This window comes from Bos indicus, chromosome 7 (genome assembly GCF_029378745.1).
Source record: "Bos indicus isolate NIAB-ARS_2022 breed Sahiwal x Tharparkar chromosome 7, NIAB-ARS_B.indTharparkar_mat_pri_1.0, whole genome shotgun sequence".
In the NCBI taxonomy this organism is placed as follows: Eukaryota; Metazoa; Chordata; class Mammalia; order Artiodactyla; family Bovidae; genus Bos; species Bos indicus.
In genome coordinates, this window is record NC_091766.1 from 43981762 (window position 1) to 44009653 (window position 27892).

The 27892-nt window shown below is 51.2% G+C and overlaps 1 protein-coding gene across 1 annotated transcript; it reads right to left on the reverse strand.

Annotated features, from left to right (window-relative positions):
- Positions 1 to 4890: 4890 nt before the first annotated feature.
- On the reverse strand, positions 4891 to 27892 carry BTBD2 (BTB domain containing 2). The gene is made up of 9 exons (XM_070793574.1): positions 27477 to 27892; positions 14039 to 14158; positions 10778 to 10934; positions 9703 to 9808; positions 9421 to 9618; positions 6750 to 6942; positions 6535 to 6622; positions 6147 to 6293; positions 4891 to 5878 (listed from the first exon to the last, which is right to left on the reverse strand). Exons 1-9 carry the CDS (start codon positions 27857 to 27859, stop codon positions 5717 to 5719), a joined length of 1554 nt encoding a protein of 517 aa, XP_070649675.1. The 5' UTR covers positions 27860 to 27892; the 3' UTR covers positions 4891 to 5716.

Sequence of the window (27892 nt, forward strand, 5' to 3'; positions counted from 1 at the left end):
CTCCCAGAGTTTGTTCAAATTCATGTCCGTTGAGTTGGTGATGCCATCCAACCATCTCATCCTCTGTCACCCCCTTCTCCTCTTGCCTTCAGTCTTCCCCAGCATCAGGGTCTTTTCCAATGAGTCAGCTCTTCGCATCAGGTGGCCAGAGTATGTAATTCTGTTTCAAATTTTTTGAGGAACCTCTATGCTGTTTTCCACTGTGGCTGTACATATATATGATTCCTGTAGTGAGTCTGTTCTTTTTCTAGTTTTTTTATAACCAGCTAAAGCTGTGGTCTGCCACATCAGTCTATATCCTGTCCAGAAATTGAACCCCTTCTACTATCTACTGAATGTCTGTAGGATCTGTCATGGTGGCCCTTTCTCACTTTTGGTATTAGTCATGTGTTATCTCTCTTTAAAAACAAATGAACAACAACAAAAAATGAACAAAAAGAAACATTTTGCTGTGTTTTTGTCAAAGAGCCATCTGACGGTTTGTATTTCATTCATTTTCTGCTTCATTTTCAGCCTCATTATTTTGTTATTTCTCCTGTTTTGAGTGGAACTTGCTGTTAACTCTCTAGTGTCTTAAGATGAAAGCTTAGACCGTGGATTTTAAACTTTTATTATTGGGAGGTCCCAGTTGGTTCAGTGGTCAGGACTCAGCACTCTCACTATCAGGGCCTGGTTTCCGTCCCTGGTTAGGGAACTGAGATGTTACAAGTAACACAGTGCAACCAAACAACAATAATAAAAATAAACCTTCTTTTCCAGTCTATGCATAAAGTATAAACATCCCTCTCAATTCTGCTTCAGTGGGATCATCAAATTGTGGTATGTTATAATCACAGTATCATTCAGTTCAAAATAGCTCCTTATTTCCATATAGTTTCTGTTTCAGCCTATGTTTATGTCAAGGAGTTGGTTAACAAACATCTGGGGATTTCTTGTTTTTATCCTGTGATTGATTCCAGTGTGATTCCACTTTAGCCAGAGACCATGCTTTGCAGGAGATAAATTATTCTTGAAGTACAGTTGACTTACAGTTTTGTATTAGTTTCAGATGTACAGCAAAGTGATTCAGTTACACTTATGTTCTTTTTCAGATTATTCTATTATAGATTACAGATACTAGATAGTTTCCTGTGCTTTAAGTAGGTAATCCCATACTCCCAATTTATCCCTACCCCTCATCCTTACCCTTGGTAACTGTAAGTTTGTTCTCTACATCTGTGAGTCTGTTTCTGTTTTGTAAATATGTTCATTTGTATTATTTTTTAGATTTCACATATAAGTGAAATGATGTTTGTCTTTCTTTCTTACTTCACTTAGTATGATAATCTCTAGGTCCATCCTTGTTGCTGCAAATGACATTATTTCATTCTTTTTATGGCTGAGTGATATTCCATTGCATACATGTACCACATTTTCTTTAACCACTCACCTATTGATGGACATTTAGGTTGCTTCCACATCTTGGCTATTGTGAATAGTGCTGCTATGAACATAGGGGTGCATGGTTTTATCTGGATAGATGACCAGGGGTGGGATTGTCTATTTTTAGTTTTCTGAAGACTCTCCATATTGTTCTCCATAGTGGCTGCAACAGTTTACATTCCCACCAACAGTGTAGGAGGGTTCCCTTCTCTCCACCCCCTCTCCAGCATTTACTGTTTGTAGACCTTTTGATGATGGCCATTCTGATCAGAGACGTGATACCTCATAGTTTTGATCTTCATTTGCCTAGTATTAATAACTAGTGATGTTGAGCATCTTTTCATGTGCCTTTTGCCATATGTATGTCTTCTTTGGAGAAATGTCTATTTAAAGCTTCTGCCCATTTTTTGATTGGGCCCTTTTTTTCTTTTATACTGAGTTGTATGAGCTGTTTGCATATTTTGGAAATTAATCCCTTATATGTCACTTGTTTGCAAATGTTTTCTCTCAATCCATAGGCTAGACAGCCTATTCATTTTGTTCAAGGTTTCTTTTGCTGTACTAAAGCTTTTAACCTGGAGAATGAAATGGCAACCCACTCCAGCATTCTTGCCTGGAGAATTCCATGGATAGAAGAGCCTGGTGGGCTATAGACTTCAGTTCAGTCGCTCAAGTCGTGTCTGACTCTTTGCGACTCAATGGACTGCAGCATTCCAGGTCTCCCTGTCCATCACCAACTCCTGGAGTTTACTCAAACTCATGCCCATTGAGTCTGTGATGCCCTCCAACCATCTCATCCTCTGTCAGCCCCTTCTCCTCCTGCCTTCAATCTTTCCCAGCATCAGGGTCTTTTCAAATGAGTCAGTACTTTGCATCAGGTGGCCAAAGTATTGGAGTTTCAGCTTCAGCATCAGTCCTTCCAATGAATATTCAGGACTGATCTCCTTTAGGATGGACTGGTTGGATCTCCTTGCAATCCAAGGGACTCTCAAGAGTCTTCTCCAACACCACAGTTCAAAAGCATCAATTCTTTGGCGCTCAGCTTTCTTTCTAGTCCAACTCTCACATCCATACGTGACTACTGGAAAAACCACAGCCTTGACTAGATGGACAGACTATGGGGTCACAAAGAGGTGGACATGACAGAGTGACTTTCTTAACCTTTTAAGTTTAGTTTCCATCTGTTTATTTTTACTTTTGTTTCCATTACTCTAAGAGGGGGAGCCAAAAGAGCTATTGGTGCAATTTATGTCAGTGTTATGCCTATGTTTTCCTCTAGGGATTTTATACTATCCAGTCTTACATTTAGGTCTTTAATCCATTTTGAGTTTATTTTATATGTGATGTTAGAGAAAGTTCTAATTTCATTCTTTTAAATTTAGCTGTCAGGTCTTAGCATCACTAGTGGAGACTGTCTTTTCTCCATTGTATATCCTTGCCTCACATACATACATACATACATATACATACATACATACATACATACATACATACATATATATATATATATATATATATATATATGCATCCATGCTAAGTTGCTTCAGTCACATCTGATTCTTTGCAACCCTATGGACTGTAACCCACCAGGCTCCTTTGTCCATGGGATTCTCCAAGCAGGAATAGTAGAGTGAGTTGCCATGCCTTCCTCCAGTGGATCTTCCTGACCTGGGGACTGAACCCGTGTCTCTTTAAGTCTCTTGCATTGGCAGGCAGGTTCTTTACCACTAGAGCCACCTGGGGAGCATATTTTATTTTTCAGTCTCACTGCATGGCATCCAGGGTCTTAGTTCCCCAACCAGGGATTGAATCCATACCCTCTGCAGTGGAATTGTAGAGTCTTAACCACTGGACTGCCAAGGAAGTCCATTTGCCTCATAGATTCATTGACAGTAAGTGCATGGGTCTCTCTGGTCTTTCTAGCCTGTTCTGTTGCTCCATGTCTTTTTGTTAGTGCTACACTGTTTTGATGACTGTATTCTGTAGTAGTGTGTGAAGTTATGAGTGTGTTCTGATTTCTACTGTTCTTTTTTCTCAAGATTGTTTTGGCTATTCAGGATTGTGTTTCCATATGAATTTTAAAATTTTTTCTTCTGGTTCTATGAAAAATGCAATTGGTTATTTGGAAGAGATTGCACTGAATCTGTAGGTTGCCTTGGGTAATACGGACATTTTAACTATTGATTTTTCCAGTGCAAGAACATGCTATGTTTTTGCATGTTTCTGTGTTCATTTTCTTTCATCAGGCTCTCATTGTTTTTGGCCTACAGGTCTTTGCTTCCTTAGGTAGGTTTATTCCTAGGTATTTTGTCTTTGGTGCAGTGGTAAATGGGATTGTTTCCTTAATTTCTGATATTTCATTGTTAGAGAAAAGCAACAGCTTTCTGTAAATTAATTTTGTATCCTGCAACTTTACCAAATTCATTGATGAGCTTTAGTAGTTTTCTGGTAATGTATGTATAGCGTCATGTTATCTGCAAATAGTGACAGTTTTACTTCATCTTTTCCAACATGAATCCCTTTCATTTCTTCTTCTCTGATTGCTCTGGCTAGGACTTCCAAAACCTTCTTGGATAAGAGTGGGCAAGAGTGGGAATCCTTGTCTTGTTCCTGATCTTAGAGGAAATGCTCTCAGCTTCTCACCACTGAGTATGGTGTAAGCTCTGGACTTGTTATATATGGGCTTTATCATGTCGAGGAACGCTGATAACTCCAGCTTCTGAAGTACATGTAGATCTGTTCGGTTTTGTCTCTCGCTTCGTATCTGTGCACTGCTGTAGGGAGCTTGCACTGCGGTCCTCCTCCAGAGTGCAGGCCACATGTTCCATTGGCAGGAGACAGTCACAGCAGCTCACTGTGACCCTGAATAGCCACACGCCTTGGGAGTGGGGCACAGCCATCTTGGGACCCCTTCTAATGAGCCCACCGGCTTGTTGCCCAGCCTTTACTCCTGGCATGCCCACAACCTGTGGGTGCCCCAGGCTGACACCATTTGTCCTTCTGTCCTGAACTGTAGTGGCCCCAGGACAGGCTGCTCTGGGGGCTACAGTGGGAGGCCTGGTCCCCTGCCCCATGGACCCCTCACTTGGGGTCTGCCTACAGTGTGGCAGGTCTCAGGAAGTGACGAGGAGCCCAAGGGCTGGAGCTCAGGGGCTCAGAGTCTCTGCAGCCAGCCTGGTCCTGGGTCCGGTTCATCCCTAAGAGTCCTCACTGGACAGGAGGGGCCAGGATGGGTTGTGGAAGCAGGAGGACACCCCCCTGGGCAGAGCCAGCACGGCCACTCTGGGTTACATCCCTGCCAACAAGATTCCTGGTTCAGGGGGTGGGGGTGGGGGGGCTCCTGACACTCTTGGCTGCTCCAGAAGGAGCCCAGGGCAAGCCCCCATGTGATCTGGATGCCCTGAAGGTGAGAAGTCTGGCTCCACTGCCAGGACCCCATCACACTGGAAGCAGCACATGTCTCAGGGATTATACGTTTCTTTCCTTTATTTAAAAAAAAAAACAAAAACATTTGGGGTGTGGTGTGCAGACACACCTTCCATGGCTTCGGGGAGGACACAGGCTCCAGATGGAAGCATGGGGGTGGGGTAGGGGCTGCACCCTCCAGCACCTTGGGCAGAGTACTTGCTGGGGGCTGGGAGTGGGGCTACAGGTTGGGCAGGCGGGCCAGTGGGGACGTGGCCACCATGGCTGGCCCGCAACATGGCCCCTCCCAGGCAGACCCGGTCTGCCGCCCGCGTCCACAGCTGCAGGGGCGGGGAGGGGCGTCCAGGGAGGCTGGACACAGATGGTCCTTTACTGGGCCCAGGGGCAGGGCCTGGGCCTGGCAGGAAGCCGGCCTGCAGGACCTTGGGAGGGCTTGAGCCCTCATTCTCGGGCAGGTTGGGGGGCCTGAGCCTCCCCAGTGAACAGAGCAGAGGCACACAAGCCCCCCATGCCAGCTACGGCCCCGCACGTGCTCTCCTACCAGAGAAACAGGAATTCAGGATGCATTGCCATGTGCAGCTGAAACAAACAGGAGGCAACACCCTACACCAACCCTGAGTGGGGCTGCAGGGGTGGTGGGCGGGCGGACCCTCTGCTCAGGGCGGGGTTAGGCTGACCCTGCCCCCCAAGTCCTGAGGGGGATTGTCTCTGCCGCCCTGCCCACCCCTCCATCACCTTGGAATAGGCAGCCAGCTCACCGCACGCAGAGAGGAGCCCTCCTGGCCCTGTGGGGGGCAGCAGCGTGGGCGGCAGGCACAGCAGTGGGGCCAGGCGGCCTGCCTGGGCTGGGGGGCGCCGGGCCAGTGGCCTAGGTGTAGAAGATGACTTCTGGAATCTGGCCGTCCTCCACCGATGTGCCATTGTTGTTCCCGGCCGCATAGCAGAAGGTGAAGCAGGTCTTGGCCCCCGTCGTGGGCGACTCGTGGGTCACCTTGCGCAGGCCCTTGGTGCCATAGTGGGAGTCTGGGCCCTGTGGGGAGGACCCAGCAGGTCCGCAAGGATGTGCTGCATAAGAACACAGCTCAGGGCCCACCCAGTGTGCGCAGCAGGCCTCCAAAGGAGGACACAAGGTTGTGCCCTCCCAGCCTCACATCCTTAGAGGTGGGCAGTAAACTGGGAGGCGAGGTCCTGGGTGGGGCTCAGAGACCCTGAGTCTGGGCTGGGGGTCAGGTTCAGGGTTGGGGTCCTGGGGTAGGTTTCTGGGGTCAGGGGCCTGGGTGGGGTGGGGTCAGGCACACCTTGAGCGTGGCACAGGCCGTGTAGTTGACGTTGGGCAGCACCTCCACCGGCTCCTTGAACATGACTCTGAAGGTGCTGGCAGAGCCGTCACAGCTGAAGCCCGTGTCGTTCTGGCCCAGAACCGTGTTACTGTCCGTGTGGATGATCTAAGGGCCAGAGCCGGGCACAGCTCACCCCGGTGCCCCCAACCCGGTGCCCACCCACAGGACCCCACGGAGCCTGGATGTGAGGACTAAGCTAACCTGAAAGGAGGAGGCCAATGGTGGGGGTAGAGAGGCATGGTCCTGGGTCCCCCCTTGACTAGCGGAAGAGGGGTGGGATGTGAAGAAGGGGCGAGAAGAGGAAGGGGTGATCTGGAGGGACAGGGCCCAGAGGTAGGGGCAGGACCTGGATGTTCACTTGGTAATCTGTGGGCCCATGGATAGAGCCGTAGAGCCCGAAGCCGACCACAAAGATGCGTTTGTTGACCGAGAACCTGAGGGCATCGGAGGAAGGAGATGCTGAGTGACCTCCACCAACCAGGCCCTGCCCCTCCCCATGGGGAGGCCCCAACTAGGCCCCGCCCCACAACTTGCCCTGCCCATGAGACTTGCCCCGCCCACCTGATGCGGTCGCTCGTGCCGCTGTAGCCCCAGCGGCTCTCCACCTGCTGGAAGCGGTTGATGCTGCATTCCTTCCCGCGGAGGCAGCAGCGTGGCCGATCAATGAAGTCCACACGTGGCTTGGGATTGACGGTGAAGTGCAGGAAGAGGCTGACCACCTCACGGTCCACCAGGATCCCCGACTGCGCGGGCCCTGTGGGCACAGGAGGGAGTTGGGAAGGATGGGGCAAACCGTGAGCGCACAAAGACACCAGAAGGCAAGACATAAGACCCAGCCTCTTTTCTCTGCAAACTGTCATGGGTCCAGGCAGCCCCTGGGCGGGGGGGCAGGGGGGGAGTGTTAGTGAGGGGGAAATGGCCCTTCCAAGAGCGTTTGGGGAGCGGTCCCAGGTTGACATGGGGCCAATGCTCCAATGTGCTAGCTAACTGGGCAAAACCCCTTTCAGCTACTCGGGTCTCCTGACCTCCTCAGGGACTACCTAGGGGAACACCATGGGTCCACAGAGCTCATGCCCCTGCCTGTCTACCCCAGGCACCTACAGATGCGGGGGTGCTGGCCCCAAGACAGTCCTGGAGCTGGGGAAGACTCTGGAGGTGGGAGCCTAGATGCAGCAACCCAAGAACTCAGAGGAGCTTCTGGTGGGGAAGACCAGTGTGCTGGGGTCTCCTGGGCCACAGGGCGGGAGGATTACACCCGCCCTGCCCACCACCTGTGGCAGGACAAGGTGCCTGCAACAGGCCTAGATGGCACTGCCCTCCTTTACAGGAATCGCTCATTCACCAGCTTTGAGCTCGTTTCTGGGGCAGGTCAGCCATGGCCTGGCTCACAGACCCGGTAGCCCCATGTACGCATATTGCAGCAACAGGGGAGAGATGTCTGTGGAGCACATAAGATACAAAACTGAACACAGACAGGAACCGCTCTTTAAATCTCTACACAGAAAACAGAAAGCAAACCACCTGTGACCTCAGTCCTGACGCACACAGCCACGGTAGTCTTTGGGGGACATTTTCCCAACCTTCTCTCTACTTTCCTATATTTTCAAGGGGAATAGAAGAGGCAGGAAAATTCTCCAAAACACAATTGAGTGACGAACAGCCAAAGCCCCAGAGGTCCCGCCCATAGCAGAAGGACAAGGCCCAGGTCTGGCACACACCCCCAAGAGCTTGCGTGTGGGGGGCGGGTGCTCCAGCCCGGGGACCCTCATGGGAGGAGGGGCGAGGGGGCCAAGAAAGGCTGGAGGGTGGTACTTCCAGGAGACCTGAGACCCTGGGGGGCTTTGGAAACCAGGTGGGCTGAGGGACCAGGAGGAGAGCTATTTCAGGGTGACAAGCAGGGCTGGAGAAAGAGGAATCCTGCAAGGCTCACACAGGCATCTTAGGTTGGGACAGCTCAACACTATAGCTGAGGGCTCTCACCTGGAGGTCCCAGCTCCCCAGGGAACACTGGGCAATGTTTGTGATATCCGTGATCATCAAGATAAGGGTGGGACTTCCCTAGCAGCCCAGTGGTTAAGAACCCGCCGTGCAATGCAGGGGACTCTGGTTGAATCCCTGGTTGGGGAACTAAGTTCCCACATGCCACAGGGCAACCAAGCCTCAGTGCCACAACCAGAAAACCTATGTCCTGCAACTACTGAAGCCTGCACCCTAGAGCCTGTGTACCACAACCAGAGTCCATGCACCGAAATGCAAGATCCTGCGTCCCACAACTAAGACACAACGCGGCCAAATAATTAAAATCTTAAAGAAGACAAGCGGGGCTCTTGGCATGGAGGGAGTGGGGCTAGGGAGGCTGCTCCACACCCCACAGCACCCAGGACGGCCCCGTCACTGTGGTGCTGCCAGGGTCTGGTATGAGGAAGTGCTAAGTATTTGATGGATAAGTGAGCCCCAGAGTACCAGAGACGGCCTCTGAGGCTGTACCCAAGTTCTGCTGTGCCACCAGGGACTGCCAGATAAAACAGGTCACCTGGTCAAGTCAGATTCTGATCATAGAGAGCTGACCCATAGAAGAAGTGCCTCCCCGCCACTGCATGGCAGACACACTGGAAAATGATCTGTTTGCTGTCGCTGTTCAATCTGGAGACCCTGAACCAGAGCGGGAATAGGAGCAGCATGACCTGGGAGACAGGACGTGGTGCACCTGCTGTGGGCTAGAGCTCCACCCAGAACCTCCCAGGCCAGTGTGGCTCCAGGACCAGGGTTGGCATCAGCCACGAAAATGACCCAAAGGGGAGGCCCAGCCTCCCTGGGGGAGGGTGCCAAGTTGGCAGCTACTGCCACACGGCCCAAAGGATTGGAGGGTCCCCATGGGGCAGGAGGTAGGGCCAGGGCCAACCCCGCCTAGGCCTGAGTCCCAACCTGAGCCCTGCAGCATGGCTCCAGACACCTCTCAGCCCTTCATAGGCTCATGGAAGACCCGGAGGCCACAGCCCATCCCCCGGACATGAGCCCCTGTTGGGGATCTGCAACACTCAAGACACACGTGTGTGGACACTTGAGATGTGGGGACTCAGGATGGTTGGCCTCTGGGGGTCATTCCAACATCAGGGTCTCAAGCCCAGTCCTGTTCTCACACGGACACAGCTGGCGCCTGACCCACTGTGGCCAGGCTGAGGGTCACATGACTCACACTCGGGGTCACACTCCTTGTCAGTGCCCCTGTTACCTGCAGCGAACTCCTCAATGGTCATCAGTGGGAAGCGGATGAGGGCCAGCGCCTTGCCCAGAACCTTCCGTTTGTTCTCGGGTGTCACCTGCAGCTGCTGCCGCTGACATTCAGCCTCGGACCAACGGACGACGGCTGTGAACAGGCGCACCTCTCGGATGCCCAGCGTGTCCCGCTCCAGCACCGCCACCAGTGTGTCTGCAGGGAGGGGCTGTCAGCGGGCGCGGCCCCACCTCGGGGATGAGGTCTGATGGCCCCTGGGCAGCGACCAGTGTGCCTCACCTAGGTCGATGTCCGTGAAGCCCTCAGCTGTGATGGCATCAGCCGTGTTCTTGTCAATGTTCTCCAGACATAGGCTGGCAAGCTGTGGTTCATCAAAAAGTCTTGCCTGGAGAGTGGGAGGGCAGTAAGAGAAGAGCCATGTCAACACCCAGTCACATGAACCCTGGCTCCACACTGGGCATGGATTTCAAGTCCTGGGAGCCGAGCAGCAGCCCAGAGATTATCATCTTCCAGGGTCCCAGACTCACAGTAACCACTGTCTGGGGATGGGGGCGGGGGAAGGGCAGGCTTGCACCTCAAAAGTCAGGATACTGAGAGGTTCAGGCTGGAGGTGGGCCCAGTCCTCCCCAGGTCAGGCAGGAGCCTTGGGGAGAAGGCAGAGAAGGACCCACAGGACACTGCAGAGATGTGCCCCTAATATGAGAACTCATGCACAGGGTGGGGCCCAGGGATGCCCGGGAAGCTGTGGGGCAGCCCAAACCCACACCCCTATGCACTGTGCTCTGCCTGGGGCTGGGCTAGGAGGCCAGGATGCCCCACGTGGCTGCAGCTCTCAGGAAATGGTTGGGAACAGTCCCCATATGACAGCCCAGGCTCTAGCACTCGAGAGCAACTCAGCAGATGTGCCGGGGCCCAGACACCACGGCAGCGAGGGGTCATAGAGCCACAACTACACTTGGGTGCTGCCCTATCCCAGCCGGCCTCTCAGTGGTCCAGCCCCGCCACAGTCAGTGGGACCAGACAGCCTCAGACGTGCCCCTCTAACTTAGTAACGGAATACCTTTCTCCCCACACCTGAGCCCTGCACAAGGGCACCAAAACGTCCACAGGAGCGCAAGAGTAACCAGGGAAACTCACCCGCAGGGTGCAGGGTACAGTGAGGGAGGAACTTACCCTTCCACAAGATTTAGCAGACACCTAAAAGTCAAATGCACCAACCCGACCTCTCCTGCCCCAGCGGCGGCATCCTCACCCACCTATATCGCTGTCCAGACTCCGCACCTATGCCCCAGCAGGTCCCACGCCTTCCCCTCCCCCACATCCTTGCCCTGCCCCCTGCATCCCAGCCCTGCACCTGCGTCAGCAGCATGAACGCGTTGTCAGCCCGCAGGTTCTTTTTCAGGAACTCCACACAGTGGGCCTCAAGAGCAGGCACTGCGTACTTCTTGGCAGTATACAGCGTGGTCATGACCGTCTCAGGCCCGATCTGAACTTCATCTGAGTAGAGAAACCTAGGGGCAGAGGCGGGTGTGAGGACAGCCTCCCTGCCCTCACCCTCCAGACCGGCCCAAGGAACCATCCAAACCAGCACCAGTTGCCCTCTGACCTGTGGACTTGACCCCTCAAAAGCAGTTACCAGGAAAAAGGAGCGGAGCTAAACTACCCACATGATACCCACGGAACGTATCTACACAGCAGGCAGCCTCTAACTCCTCTGTGGGCAGCATGGGATTTGCCCTGGGGCCATAACCCTCTGAACAACCCTCTGGCCCAGCCACAGCCAGCTCAAGCTCAACCACTGATGGGACCAGAAGTGCCAGCTGGAATTGCAGATATGGTGGCCGAGGTGACCACCTGTCCTCAGGCCAACTCTTTGTGTGGGTCAGAAGTGGGGTCGATTACAAAACCACAGGGAGAGAGTTGAGAAAGCAGCCCTTGGCCCGTCTGGTGGAAGCACCTCAGGGCGGCCCTGGGTATGCAGGAGAAATGATGTGTGTTCACAGCAGCACAATGCACAGGAAACCACCTGAGTGTCATCCACAGGCACAGAGCGGGAGTACAAGGGAGCAAGGGTGGAAGCCCAACCCACTGGAACAGCCCAAAGAGCAAGTTCCTGGAAGGTGCCCCCTCTCCTGGCACTCAGCACCCCCAGAACGCACTGGAAGCCTACACAGAAGCAGCAGGGATCTGGCGGGGTCAGGGACAGAATGGCCATCAATGTCAGCAGTGCTGAGGGGGACCTTGGAACAGACCAGGACATGTGGGAGCAGATAGGTGAGCCCCTCACATACAACGGAGGTAGTGTCCACCCTCTCAGGGGAACAGCCGTGGTCATCAAAACCCAGGGACAGAAAGAGAAACAGCAAACATATACAGAGAAAGACAGACACAGAGATGGAGACGAGACAGAACAGCCTTTCACCCCATGTCTCACCAAGCTTAGACTAAAGGGAGGGTTTGGCCAACTGCAATCTATCACTTTTTTTGTCTTTTTAAAAAATAGACATTCTAATTTTTAAAAATTATGGTAATATGTACATAAAATTTACCATTTTGACCATCAGTAGCATTAGTTACATTCGTTTCATTGTGCATTCATTCCCACTATCCATCTCCAGAACTTTCTCAGCTTCCCAAACTGGAATTCTGTCCCCACGAAACACTGACTCCCCGCCCCTCCGCCAGCTCCTGGCCCCACCATCCACTTTCTGTCTCTGGATCTGACTCCTCTAGGACCTCCTGTTAGTGGAATCAGACGGTACCTGTCCTTTTGCATCTGGCTTATTTCATCATGTCCTCAAGGTCCATCTATGTTGGAGCAAGTGTCAGAATCCTTTTGAAGGCCAAGTAATACTCCAGCATGTGGATGGATCACACCTTCTTCATCCCTCATCTGTTCATGACAGCTGGGGTGTTTCCACCTTCTGGCTGTTGTGAATCACGCTGCTGTGAACGTGGGTGTGCAAATCTTTCTTCAAGCCCCTGCATCCCCTTCTTTTGGATCTGTACCCAGAGTAGGATTGCCTGAGCATATGGTGACTCTATGTTTAGATTGTGAGGATCTTCCGACTGTTTCCACAGTGGCTGCCCCATTTCACATTCCCCCAGAAGTGCATCATGGCCCCCATTTCTCCATGTCCTCGAGACAACTTGTTTGTTTAATATTGATAATAGCCATCCTGGTGGGTGTGAAGTGACAGCTCACTGTAATTTTACCACCTGGTTTGTAAATAAGTTTTTCTTGGCACTCAGCCCTGCCTACAGTTTACAGATTCTTCCAGGCCGCTTCTGCAGGATCAGCAGGCAGCAGTGGAAGCAGCACCCCCTGCCCTCTCTCGCAGGCAGCCTGTGGACCCTGGTCTGAAAAGCTGCCTAGAGACAGAAGTGAGATTACTCCACCAAGTGTTGTTTGTGGTCAGCCTGCAGAATTCAGCGTGGTTAGATGGAGCTAACAGGAACTGGTTTACATCCGAGGGTAACTGTGGATACCAGAGGGGAGAAGATGACACGGTTGGGGCAGGCGGCTGGGAGCGCAGAACACAGATGGGACTGGATATGAATGGGACCGGCCAGGCAAGGCCTTGTCCATGGTGCTCAGAGCGGGGCAGGTCCACTCCATTTTCTTCCACTTTTTCTTTTCTCTTTCTCTCCCTCCCTCTCTCTTTGTGTGAATCAATGCCATTTTTATAATCAGAAGGGAAAAGAACTTCCCTGGCCAGCCAGAGGTTAGGATTCTGCATTTCTACTGCTGAGGGCCCAGGTTTGATCCCCGGTCAGGGAACTCCTAAGGTCCCCCATGTCCTGAGGCCAACAACAAAAAAGGCAAAAAAGGAAACTCCACGTTTAAAAAGCTGTTTGACCATGTAGGATAGCCTTCAGGCTACACGTGTGGTCCACAGAGCTCGCCGGCCTCCACGGGGGTGCTGCCTCCACGGGGGTGCTGCCTCCTTGGGGGTGCTGCCTCCTCGGCTTCCTGCAGTCTGTGTGTAGCACCTCTACCCCAAATCACTAGATTTGTTTTAAAGTCCTTGAGAAAAAAAATTGAAACTCGGAAAGAAAAAATATATGTTGAATTAAAAATCCTTACGTTAGGCTATTTCTTTAAAAACTCTTTGAGTACAAGGAATGAAAACTGGGAGATTCACCAACACGCGGGTGAACCTGAAACCACGATGCTCAGTGAGAGAAGCGGACACAGGACACGCAGGGTGTGAGTCCACTGGTGGGAAACGTCCAGAACAGGCCGATCCACAGACACAGAGGGTGGGTTCCTGGTTGTCAGGGGCTGGGGAAGGTGCGGTTCTGGGGATGGACTGTTCTGGAATTAAGAGGTGGTGGCTGCGTGCTCTGTGGAAAAACTAAATGCCACTAATAGTACACTGTACACTTTCAAGGGTGAGTTGAACAGTATGTGAAATATATTTTGACACAAAAAATGCAAAATATGAAAATGGTGGGGGATGTCCAGAGTCCACCCCTCACTGAGAAGCTGAGTTCTAGAAATCTCAAGGGAGTCGCTTCTGGGACTCTGGAGGCAATGTCCCCAGGGCTCTATTAATTAACCATCAGGTATGTCTGTCCTACCCCTGGGTGGGAAGGACCTGGAAGGTCTTACTTGAGTAGCGCCAGGAAGGCAGCCGGCTCCACATCGGGCAGCTCGATCTCGGTGGACGTGGTGGCCATTCCCCCGTTGAACATGGCATCGAAGACAGCGCTGCCCACAGCCAGCACGAACCTAGGGAGTCAGAGAAGACCTGGTTACCCTCTGTGAGACCCACCAGTCCCCAACTGCCCAAGCCTGGGGTCTCTTGAGGCCCTGGGATGTGGATGGCGAGCATCCCTGCAGTAGTAACACCCTGCCCAGAGCATCCTGCCCTAGATGCTTCTGGAAGGCAGGCCCTGAGGACTGAGAAGTTAGCTCCTGTGGATCAACAGTGAGAGGGCACAGATGCAAAACCATCTCCCTGGGGCTGCATGGACGACAGCTTTCTGCCAGTTCCACACGCCACAGGCAGCTCAGGCACCCCCCAACTCGTTCACTCCCTCCATCATTCATTCACTCACTCATCGTTCATTCACTCACTCGTTCACTCACTGATTCATTCAACCACTTGCTCCCTCATTCTCTCAACCACGTCACTCCCTCATTCTCTCACTCATTCATTTATTCACTTGTTCAACCATTGCTCAACCACTCACTCACTCCACTGCTCTACACACATCCCCCAGGGTCAGGCTGCCAGGGAAGGCCTGGAGAGAACATTAGGACCGTGCTGAGTCTGTGGGGAAGGGTGTCGAGGCCAAGGGAGCGTTAGGATGTGAGTGGCCTCGGGGGCCTCAGGGTTCCACCAGTTGTGTACTCACGGTCCCCAGGCCTGCCCCATGACAGCCTCCCCCAAAGAGGACAGCCCCCTGCAAAGCCCTATTCTCTGGATTGCAAGCCACCATGCCTGCATCACACCTGCTCCCTGGGTCCTACTGTGACCCATGCAGGGCTCCGAGCACCCACCCCCTTGCAAAATCTCTGGATTCAGCAGTGACAGCCCACTCCCCGGCTTCTCTCTGCCCAGTGACGCTCCCCACAGCGCCCAGAAAACCCCACCCAGGCATCCCTCACTCCCTGAAAGAAGCCCGTCCACCCCTGCTCCTACCCACTCCTCCATCGTGGATGTGTGCTCCCAGCTCTGCCAGGCACTGGTCTGGCCCCCAGTCCTGCCCAGGGCTTAACAGCACTCCAAAGGCCAGGACAGAGATGGGAGCCAGGTGAGAAGCTAAATGCAGTGGATGAAAGGAGTGTCCCCAAAGTCACATCCCCCTGGAATGTCAGGATGGGACCTCGTCTGGAAACAGGGTCTTTGTGGATGTTACTTGCTAAGCCCAGGCTACCCTCATCCAGGCTGGGCCCTGACGCAATGGCTTATAATAAGACACCAAGGAGAGGCCACATGATGAGGGAAGCAGAGACTGAAGAGCCAAGGATGCCTGGGACCCCAGAAGCTGGAGGAGCCTCTGGAGGGAGCACAGCCCTGCCATACCCCATAGTAGACTTCTGGGTTCCAAGAGAGGATAACTGATGTGGTTTGCCCCACCATCTGGCCACCCCAGGATGCCCATGCCCTGTTCAGCTGCCAGCCCTGTTGTGTCCTTGGAGCCCCACTCATTCATCATGGCATCTGGGTCCTCAGCCCCACACACAATCCATATATGCAATGCTTTCCTGTTCCTCCTTTCTCCTAGATACAACAGAGCATCTTGATCTCCTATGGGGAAAACCATCCCTGACAATTCATTGGCAGGACATAAAAGGCAGACCAGCCGGGCCTGGTGTGTCTGTGCAGGGCCCAGGATGGTGGGGTATACATGTCCTCAGTGTTCCTGGTGGACAAGGTGACAAACTTCAGGCCTGGAAGAGCAACTGGGTCCAGGGGAGTCTGATCATCTCCACCTGCAGCCCTGCCCACCAGGCCCCTCACTGGCCTCCTGCCAGGAGTCTCCTATCCCCACCTCTCCGTCCATCCTCAAAACCATGATGATGAATATGGCAAATCAAAACCACTATGAGTGGACTTCCCTGGCAGTCCAGTGGTTAAGGATCCACCCACCAATGCAGGGGACGCAGGTTTGATTCATCCCACATGGAGAAGCTCTAAACAGTAACAAAAACAAGGCTAGGAGCTGACTGTGGCTCAGATCCTGAACTCCTTATTGGAAGATTCAGACTTAAATTGAAGAAAGTAGGGAAAACCATAGACCATTCAGGTATAACCTAAATCAAATCCCTTACGATTATACAGTGGAAGTGACAAATAGATTCAAGGGATTAGATCTGATAGAGTGTCTAAAGAACTATGGATGGAGGTTCATGACATTGTACAGGAGGTGGTGATCAAAACCATCCCCAAGAAGAAGAAATGCAAAAAGGCAAAATGGTTACCTGAGGAGGCCTTACAAATAGCTGAGAAAAGAAGAGAAGTAAAAGACAAAGGAGAAAAGGAAAGATATATCCATCCAAATGCAGAGTTCCAAAGAATAGCAAGGAGGTAAGGAAGCCTTCCTCAGTGATCAATGCAAAGAAATAGAGGAAAACAACAGAATGGGGAAGACCCGAGATCTCCTCAAGAAAATCAGAGATACCAAGGGAACATTTCATGCAAAGACGGGCACAAAAAAGGACAGAAACAGTATGGACCTAACAGAAGCAGAAGATATTAAGAAGAGGTGGCAAGAATACACAGAAGAACTATACAAAAAAGATCTTAATGATCCAGATAACCACGATGTGTGATCACTCACCTAGAGCCAGACATCCTGGAGTATGAAGTCAAGTGGGCCTTAGGAAGCATCACTACAAACAAAGCTAGTGGAGGTGATAGAATTCCAGCTGAGCTATTTCAAATCCTAAAAGATGATGCTGTGAAAGTGCTGCACTCAATAGGCCAGCAACTTTGGAAACCTCAGCAGTGGCCACAGGACTCCCAAAGAAAGGCAATGCCAAAGAGTGTTTACCACACAATTGCACTCATCTCACACGCTAGTAAAGTAATGCTCAAAATTCTCCAAGCGAGGCTTCAACACTATGTGAGCCAAGAACTTCCAGACGTTGAAGCTGGATTTAGAAAAGGCAGAGGAACCAGGAATCAAATTGCCAACATCCTTTGGATCATAGAAAAAGCAAGAGAATTACAGAAAAACATCTGCTTCATTGACTACACTAAAGCCTTTGACTGTGTGGATCACAACAAACTGTGGAAAATTCTTAAAGAGATGGGAATAGCGACCACCATACCTGCCTCCTGAGAAATCTGTATGCAGGCCAAGAAGCAACACTTCAAACCGGACATGGAACAACAGACTGGTTCCAAATTGAAAGGAGTATGTCAAGGTTGTATATTGTCACCTTGCTTATTTAACTTATATGCAGAGTACATCATGTAAAATGCCACGCTAGACGAAGCACAAGCTGGAATCAAGATTGCCAGAAGAAATAGCAATAACCTCAGATATGCAGATGACACCACCTTTATGGCAGAAAGTGAAGAGAAACTAAAAAGAGCCTCTTGATGAAGGTGAAAGAACACAGTGAAAAAGCTGGCTTTAAAACTCAACAGTCAAAAAACAAAGATCATGGCATCTAGTCCCATCACTTTATGGCAAATAGATGGGGAAACAATAGAAGAGTGACATGTTTTATTTTGAGGGGCTCCAAAATCACTGCAGATGACGGTGACTGCAGCCATGAAATTAAAAGATGCTTGTTCCTTGTAAGAAAACCTATGACAAACCTAGATAGCATACTGAAAAGCAGAGACATTAGTTTGCCGACAAAAGCCCATCTAGTCAAAACTATGGTTTTTTCCAGCAGTCATGTATAGATGTGAGAGTTACACCATTAAGAAAGCTTAGTGCTTAGGAATTTATGCTTCTGAACTGTGGTAGTGGAGAAGACTCTTGAGAGTCCCTTGGACAACAAGGAGATCAAACCGGTCAATCCTAAAGGAAATCAGTCCTGAATATTCATTGGAAGGACTGATGCTGAAGCTGAAGCTCCAATACTTTGGCCACCTGATGCGAAGAAAGGACTCATCTGAAAAGATCCTGATGCTGGGAAAGGTTGAAGGCAGGAGAAGGGATGAGATGGTTGGATGGCATCAGTGACTCGACAGACCTGAGTTTGAGCAAGCTCCGGGAGTTGGTGATGGTCAGGGAAGCCTGGTGTGTACAGTTCATGGGGTGGCAAAGAGTCGGACCCGACTGAGCAACTGAACTGAACTGAACGCCCCAGGCAACTAAGCCCACGTGCCACAACTAGTGAGCCCGTGCACCATAACTAGAATTCCATGCGACACAAGCAAAGATCTCACATGAGGCAATGAAGATCCTGAGTGCTGCAACTAAGATACGATGCAGCCAAATAAATTTAAAAAAAAAAAAAACCACCATGAGCCACTCCGGTATTCTTGCCTGGAAAATTCCATGGACAGAGGAGCCTGGTGCATTACAGTCCAGAGTCGCAAAGAGTCGGACACAACTGAGCACGCACGCACGCACTTACAGTGATAAGAGTCAAAAGCCTCTGCAAGATAAAAATTAATGAGAAAGTATGATGGAAATGCAGTATCAAAGCAAAAGCATCAGTTACAAAAAAACCCACCATGAGACATGACCTTACCCCTTGGACCACCAGCTAGAATAAAAAACCTAGACAATGACGAGAACTGCTGAGGATGTGGAGAAATCAGAGTCCTCAAGCAGGGTGACAGGGGCGGGGGTCATGAGGTGTGTAGCTGTGGTAGACAGGCCAGTGGTTCACCAGGGGGCGAAACATGAAGTTCCTGTCAACCCGGCAGTGCCACTCCCAGGGTATGTGCCTGAGAGAAGTGAACGCACACATCCGCACAAAACCTGTGCATGAGTATTCAGCATGTCATGATCCACAGACTCCTGAAGATGGAAGCGACCCAGTGTCCATCAAGAGATGACAGACGAGCAGTGAGCACGTCATCCATACAAAGTGGTCTGTCCATACAAGGGGTGTTAGTTACCTTAAGAAGGAGATTTGGACTCATGTTACAACACGAACAGACGTTGAGAACATGATGCTCAGTGAGAGAAGCCAGACACAGAAGAACACAGAGTTTGGTTCAACTCACAGGTCCCTAAAGGAGTCAGATCCACAAGAGACAGGGAGAAGATGGTGGGGCCAGGGGCTGGGGAAGGCGATAGGGAGTCAGTGTTCCATGGGGACAGAGTTTTGGTGGGATGGTTGCAAACAACATGAATATGCTTAGTGCCACCAAGCTGTGCGCTTAAAAATGGTTAAAAGGGTGAATTTTATGGTATGTGTATTTTACAACTTAAAAATTAAAAAGAAAGAAAGAATGACACACTACCCTGAAGGGACAGGGAAGAAAGACCAGCTAAGCAGCTTTGGGAAACAGGTTAAAGGCCAAAAGAACTGCATACAAATACTGTGCTTTATGCAGAAAAAGTATTTTTCACAGGAGAGGAAAAGCAGCTCTGAAACTACACATGTTGTGCCACTAAGCAGACATGTGCAGAATGAAAGCCAGGTTCTGAGAACTGGAGAAGAGAGTTACAGGTGAGGGGAAGGGAGGCTGGGATGAACTCTCCAAGGCTGAGCCAGAGTCAGAGGGACTCAAGTTGATCTCCTGGCTTTTAGGTGGGTGAATGGATGGATGGATGGACAGACTAGATGGACAGATGGAGACAGAGACACAGAAATAGAGGTTGTGTGTTGGTATATTTCCTCGCTCTATCTGCTAAGAAGGTCTCTTAACAACAATACCCCAGCAGCAGTGAGCACACCCAGCACCTGTATCTTGGTTTCTAAATACCATTTTCCACTAAATGGAGAAATGGTTGATTCCTGGGCTGAGGGAGGGGAAGGATGAGATGAGCTTGGTATCCTGTGGGGCCAAAAAGTAAAGACATTCTCCCGACATGACACACCAGTGTTAAAAGGAATTGAGCTAACTGTAAGGACTTCCAGTGGCCAAATCTGGGACAGTAACGTTCATACCGGACAATGACCCAAAAGATAAACAACTGTGAGTCCATGATGAAATAAATATATAATGGAGGAGGTATGTGAGCAAGGGGGAAGGGACAGTTTTTCCTTTCAGAATCCCAGTTAACAAATGGAGAAGGAGTTATGGAAATAGGAAATCACCATATGGCAGATGCCAGAGTAAAACAACTCTTTCCAGCTAGAACCACCATCCACACATACTCCAACAGCGGGCAAAGGAGGAGGGGAAAGGGGATGTCTACACAGAGCACCCCTCAGGAGAGAAGGGTGATGACGAGGGGATGGCAGGGACATCCCAGTGGAGAAACCTGCCCTGCGGCCAAGGCTCACGTCACCAGAGATGGGACAGATGGATAGCACAGGCTCCGAAGTTTTACATTAAACACACGAAGGGGGTGAAAGGAGAAAGATGAGGGAAGACATACCCTGCAGACAGAAAGCACCAGTGAGCTGGAGTGGTTGCCCTGACAGCAGACAAGACAGATGTGAAGACAGGGAATGTTACTGGAAAATGGACATTTCCTATGAACAGAGGGTCAGTACACAGGAATAGGTAACAGCGCAAACAAACACACAACTGAGTCCCAAACCACACAAAGAGAAACTAAGCATAAAGAGGCGGAAGAGACAATCCAACAGTTTCCACCGGAGGTTTCAACACCTCACTCTTCACAACTGACAAACAGCCAGACTGAACAACGCCACCAACATACCTTTACGAAACCCTCAGCCCAGGGGTTTCCCCAGTGGTCCAGGGGTTAAGAATCCACCTTCCAGTGTAGGGAACTCAGTTTGGATCCCTGGTCAGGGAACTAGGATCCCACAGGCCATGGGGAAACTGAGCCCCCATGTTACAACTACAGAGCTTGCACGCCACAACTAGAGATTCCGCATGCTGCAAACAAGACCTGACACAGCCAAATAAATTTCTTTTGGGGATTTCTTAAACTCCCCAAACAAAACCCTCAGCCCAGTGATGGCAGAAGGCACGCTCTAGGAATATTCTCCAGGACAGACCAAGTACAAGGTCAAACAAATATACTTACAGGCACTGAAAGAAGTCAAAGCTTATTCTCCAAACAGAGGAATTAAAATTATACACCAATAACAGAAAGACCTCTGAGAAATTCCCAAACATTTGGAAATGAAACAACACTTCTAAGTAACCCATGGGTCAAGGAAGGAACACAAGGCGAATGAGAAAAGATCTTGACCGGAACAAAAATGCACAGGGCACATCAGACTATAAGGAATGCAGCTAAAACACTGCTTGGGGTAAACATTATGTATCCATTAAATAAAGATCTAAAATCAGCAACCTAAGCTTCTGGGAATTAACTGGGAATCCAGTGGTTAGGACTTGGCACTTTCACTGCCGGGGTCCAGGTTCTATCCCTGGTCAGGCAATGAAGATCCCACAAGACACACACAGAGTGATCAAAAATTTATAAAAAATAAAATCAGCAAGGCAATCTTCCATCCCAGGAATCTAGAAAACAGCAAATCAAGCCCAAAGAACAAAGAAGACAGTAAAGTGGGAGCAGGAGTTAATGAAACTGGGAATGGGAAAATAGAGATAAATCAATGAAACCAAAAGGTCATTCTTTGAGGGGAAAAAAAAAATTTAAACCACTGCTAGAATTTTAGCTAGACTGATCAAGCAAAAAGACACAAGTTACCAAAATCAGAAATGAAAACGGAATATCACTAAGACCAATGGTAAAAGAACTTTGAAACAACTTTATGTCAACAAAGACAACTTAGAGGAAATGGATGACTTCCTGTAAAGACAAACTGCCAACACTCACTGAAGACAGAGAAATCTAAACAAATAAATAACAAGTGAACTAGTCACTAAAAATCTGGGACTTCCTTGGTAGTACAGCGGATAAGAATCTGCCTGTCAGTGCAGGGGACATGGGTTCAATCTCTGATCTAGAAAGATTCCACATGCCGTGGGGCAACTAAAGACCATGCACTGCAACTACTGAGCCCACGTGCCTAGAGCCTGTGCTCTGCAATGAGAAGCCACTGTAGCGAGAGGCCCACACACCGCAATGAAGAACAGCCCCTGCTCACCACAACTGGAGAAAGCCCTCATGCAGCAACGAAGACCCAACACAACCAATTAAAACACACTATCTTTCCACAGGGAATTCCCGGTGGTCCAGCGGTTAAGACTCTGAGCTTCCACTGTAGGGGACACAGGTTCGATCACTGGCTAGGGAACTAAGATCCCACAAGCTCCACAGTGCAGCAAAAAAAGAAAAAGAAAAAATCTCCCCACAAGGAAAAGCCCATTCCCAGAAGAAATTAACACCAACCCTCTGCATATTCTTCTAGAAAGCAGAGGAGGAGGGAACATTTTCCAATTCACCTATGAGGCCAAAGACATTACTGAGTCCTTGGGCATCATGGCGGGTGGGGAATGGGGAAGCCACTTTGGAAACCAGTTTGGCGGTTTCTTAAAATGTCACATGTAAGTGTTACTTTGCGGTTCCAACATTTGACCCTTAGGTATTTACCCAAGAGAAAAGGAACAGTAGTACTTCCATATGCAGATTTCTGCACAAATGTTGAATGTTCATAGCAGTATTATTCCTTATAATGAAAAGCTAGAAGCTAGAAATAACCTGTTTAACCTGTATGCCCGTATAACCCATATGACTGGTGAATGGACAAAGTGTGGTCCATCCATGCAATGGGATTCAGCAGTAAGATGAATTACTTTGGCAATAAAAAGAAATGAGCTGTCCATTCAAGGATGTGGATAGATCTCACAAATAAGACACTGAATGAAAGAAGCCAGATCAAAACCTACACATTCTGTCATTTTAATTATATGCGATTTCTACAAATGGCAAAACTAGAGCCTGTGTTCCACAACGGGAGAAGCCACTGCAATGAGAAGCCCGCACACGGCAACTAGAGCGTAGCCCCCGCCCGCTGCAACTAGAGAAAAGCCCACACAGCAACAAAGACCCAGGGCAGCCAAGAATAAATAGATTAAAAAAAAAAAGATTCAGTTTGGGAATTCCCTGGCAGGCCAGTGGTTAGGACTCTATGCTTTCACTGCTGAGGTCGAAGGTTCAATCACTGGTCAGGGAACTAAGATGCTTCGAGCCATGTGGTGTAGCTGAGAAAACAAAAGATTTGGTTCCTCAGTTGTGAGGGCCACATTTCAAGTGCTCAGTAGCCATGTGTGACTAGAGGCTAGGACTGGAGAGGACAGATCTAGAACATTCCCATTGTCACAGAAAAGTCTACTGGACAGCACTGGACCATGGAATCAATGGAACAGCTATTAACACCAAAGAGGATTCAGAAAGAAATCATTCCAGTGGATAAAAATAAATGTGCAAGGCCCCACAGCTTCCCAGCAAGAACCAGCTAGGAAGTATGTAACGGAGAAATTACTCACAACAGAAAAAACAACAACAACAAAAACAACACCTAGCAATAAATGTTTACGAGCTATGTGCTGCTTAGTTGCTTCAGTCGTGTCCCGACTCTGTGCGACCCCATAGACAGCAGCCCACCAGACTCCCCCATCCCTGGGATTCTCCAGGCAAGAACACTGGAGTGGGTTGCCATTTCCTTCTCCAATGCATGAAAGTGAAAAGTGAAAGTGAAGTCGCTCAGTCGTGTCCGACTCTTAGCAACCCCGTGGACTGCAGCCTTCCAGGCTCCTTCGTCCATGGATTTTCCAGGCTAGGAGTACTGGAGTGGAGTGCCATAGCTCTTGCACACAAGAGCTATGTGAAGAAACTATAAAACTGGGCATTCCCTGGTCGTCCAGTAGTTAGGACTCCATACTCTCACTGTTGAGGGGGCCTGGGTTCAATCCCCAGAGAGGAAACTAAATCCCAAAATCCGGCAGTGTGGCCAAAAAAAAAAACCCAAAACTACAAAACTTCCCTACGGAAACACAAAAGCACCATACATAAATGGAGAGACAACATGTGCCCATACTTTGTATTCTGAACTGTCAGCTCTCCCAACCTGGTATCTTTGCTAAGACAAACCCCTCCAGTTATTTCTTTAGCATTTGACAAACTGATTCTAAAGATTATAGGGAAAAAAAAAAAAAAAAGATTATAGGGAACCACTGAGCCAGGGACTGGTCAAATACAGCTCTTGGACCCAATCCAGCCCACCAGTTGTTTTTGTAAATAAAGTTTTATTGGCACACAGCCATGCACATTCATTTCTGTCTTTGCTGTGTTCATACTGCTACAGCAGAATTAAGCAGTTGGAACACAGACCATGTGGCCTACTGAGACTACTTATTGTCTGGCTCTTTACAAAAATTTGCTGGTACTGTGCTAGAAGGTAAATTCCAGGGAAAGAGATGTCTTTTGTTAGCACCGTTTCAGAGACTGCTGATTGAGCAAGGGATGGACAGGAGGAAGGGATAGACAGATGGGTAACTGATCCTGAAACAGCTAAATGTGTGAGACGAGCTGAAAAAGTCTTCACAAAAAGTCTTGAGCAAAACTGGGAAGAACAGCCACAGCAGTTGTCATATCCACCATAAAGCCACAGTCACTAAAAAACGTGCTATTTAGCTAAGCACACACAGAGATTGCTGTACTTTGGGGACATCTCTGCGCTGCTAAGTCTCCAGTGATATGTGAATAAAGGTATTTTAGATATTAACGTGGGGCAATCAAATTGTACAGTGCTACCCTGAAGATGCTCAGTGCTTCCTCAGAGGGAGCCCTGTGAGTATAGACATTGGACTGATGCATTTCCTAAGCACCCAGTGTGCCAGGCATTTTCCTGGGCTTGGCAGGAGGGAGAGCAGCAAGACACTGCTCACAGCAAGCCAAGGACAGCCATCACAGAGAAAGTTAGAAGGAAAAAGAGCGATGAAAAAGTAGTACAGTGGAGAGGGGATGGGGGTGGGAGGCAGACTCTGAACAAGGCCTGAGCTTGCCCTGGCCAGAGCTGGCCCCTCTGCCATTACATATGCCAGGCCCTCCTGCGCCCCATGCACCAGGTCGCCCTTCACCCAGAGTCCACGCCATTCTGAGCCCCAGCCTGAAATCACAAGCCTGGATCCTGGGAAATGGTGGCTGCAGGCCCCACAGCCTTTCTGGAAGTTAGCACGAGCCCTGCCCTCAGTCTGCTTTGTGAAGTAAGCTCAGGTCCGGTTCAGCAGTCACCAGCTCTGCACTAACACCCTTCCCACCCCAGGCACTGTTTCTGGATCCCACGTGGCATTTACTTGTGTCCTCGGGCTCCTCCCAGGACTGTCCTGGGGACCCTCCGGTGTCTTGGTCCTGAGGCACGCCCCACTGGGTTTATCTGGTTATTTTCTCCAGGTGGACTGGTTCCTGGGACTTCTCTAACAAATTACTGCAAATTGGGTGATGAGAGAATCTCATGTTCTGGAGGCTGCAGGTGCAAGATCAGGGCCGTGCTCCCTGCAAGGTTCTGCCCTTCTCAGCTTCTGGGGGCCCCGGGCAGACTGTGGCTTGTGGCCACGTCCCTCCAGTCTCTGTCTGGTCCCTCTTCTCCACGTCTCTCACATGGACACTTAACACTTGGATTTAGTGCCGTTCAGATTATCCAGGATGATCTCTTCTTGAAACTCTTAATCACATCTGCAAAGACCCTTTTCCCAATAAGGTCCTGTTCATGGGTTCTGGGCCTTGGGACTTGGACACAACTTGGGGGCCACCATCAACCCACGACACTGGGACTCAGGGCTGGAGGTGGAGCACACCAGGGGGAGGACTCTTTCCTGCTGGGGGTGTTGACACCCCCAGGACCATCAACTTAGCCACATGGTTAAGGGGGCATCTGCTGGGTTTCCCCAAGGTGGGGTTTCAATCTGCTCCTTACAAGCCAGTCCCTTAATGCAGCCCATCCAGGAGGGAGGCGGGGGTGAGGTCAGCCTGGAGCTGGGCACAGGCTGTGAGGAATTCTCCCTACTCCTGTCTGTGCTCCAGCAGCAATGCTCCAGTGTTTCCTGGAGCACCGGGTTACATCCCCACCAGCCTGTGAGGCCAGCCTGTGTGGAGAATGAGCCCGGGCACTGTGATAGGACCTGGTTAGTCCCAGGGTTGGTTGGTCACAGGGTCCACCCTCCCAGTGGCCCCAGGAAGGAAGTGTCTAATGGTTGGTCCCAGGTCATAGGGGTGGAGGGAAACTGAGGCCCAGGAGAGCCCAGGGTCACTTATGCACCTGTTCGCGGTAGGTAACATTTCACAATGCACATGAAATAACAACCCAAAGGCTGAAAAGAAAAGGAACTAGAACCTTCCATCAAGAGGATCCACAGAGCAGGAATATGAAACAAGAAAGGCATGACGGAGGCTGGGGGCTCCTGGGTCACAAGGCAACCAGCCCCCTACGGGGAGTTCGCAGGGGAGGGGAGAGGGTTAGGGCAGGGACAAGCCCCAGGAGGTCTTGGGGACCCCCTCACCGGCCTGGAAGCTCCCTCGGGCAGGAATCTAGTCCCAGTTGCACATAAATAACCAAGAAAGGGCTAGAGAGAAGAATCTCAAAAACACAGGCCAAGTAAAAGCCAGACATCTGAATGGTGAAGACAACCCTCACAGCGGGCTGGGGACTCTCCAGGCAGAGTTGCAAGAACCCCCAGCCCCCTTCCCCAACAGAACCCTCCCAGCATCCCCCAGCAAGCAGTGGGCAGGGTGGTCTCTGATACAGCCCCGCCCCACCTAGGAATCTGGAGGCTGCACCCCTGAGCCTGGAGGCTGCACCCCTGAGCCTGGCAGAGGTGTGGGCCTGCACCAAGGAAAACCCCATTCAAGAGGAGACCTGGGATGTACGGTGTCAGGGAACGGGGGTTATGAGGGTCTGGGGTTCACGAGGTGGGAGTCTAGCGGGGCTCTGGGGGATCCCAGCCCCAGAAGGAGGGGGCACTCAGGGGAGAAGATCACTGGGGCCCGTGAGGCCCCAGTGGAGGAGGGGAAGGAGATGGAAGAGGCGGAAGGAGATAGGGTCTCTGGCGGTCCTACGGCTGGCCAGGCTGGCCAGCCTGGCAGGGGTTGAAGGGTCACAGAGATGCAGCAAGTGAAAGAGGTCTGCGGACCTGGGAGATTTCGGGCATGAGTGCAGGGTCAGGGATCATAGAGCCAGGAGACTCCAATGAGGGTGGAGGGGCAGGGGTCGCAGGAGCGGACCATGGCTAGTTATCTGGAAGTCCGGGCTGGACGGAGGCCTGGCAGGGTCACAGGGCCTTAAGGGTGCTGGGGCCCGGGGGCGGTGGGGAAGGGCAGGCCCCCAGGACAGCAGGGGATCCAGGAATGGCGGGTGCTGGGTCCCCGGGGCTGGCGGTTTTCCTGAGGGGAGGCGGGGAGCGGGATCCCAGGAATGACTGAATCCTGGGGAGGGGGTGGGGGTAGGGGTCCAGTCCTGGGGATGACCGGGTCCCGGGAAGCGGCGGCGTCTTGGGGGATGACGGAGTCCCGGGGGGCGGGCCTCGGTGCTAACCCGGTCCCGGGTCGGGCGGCGGTCCCGGACGGCGGCCCACCTGTGCGCCGGGATGCGCTGCGCGCCGAGCCCCTTGCCCACCAGGAAGTGCACGTCGCAGAGCACCTCGTTGTTGAAGAGGAAGGCGAAGCGCTCCTTCACCGTGGGCTTGGTGGCCTGCCAGTTGTAGACGGGCTCGCGGAGCAGCGCCGCCGCCCCCGGCTCCTCGGCCGCCCGCTCCCCGCCCGCCGCGGCCTGCGCGCCCGGCCCCGACACCGACACCGGCGGGGGCGGCCCGGGGACAGCGGGGGCCGGGGCGGCGGCGGCGGCGGCCGCGTTGCCGGGGGCCGGGGCGGTGTTGGCGCTGGGCCCGGGGCCGCCCCCCGCGCCCGGGCCGACCCCCGGCGGGCACGACGCGCGCCCGCCGCTCCCACCCGCCGCCATCTTGTCGGTGCGGCGCCCGGCGGGGCGGGCCTG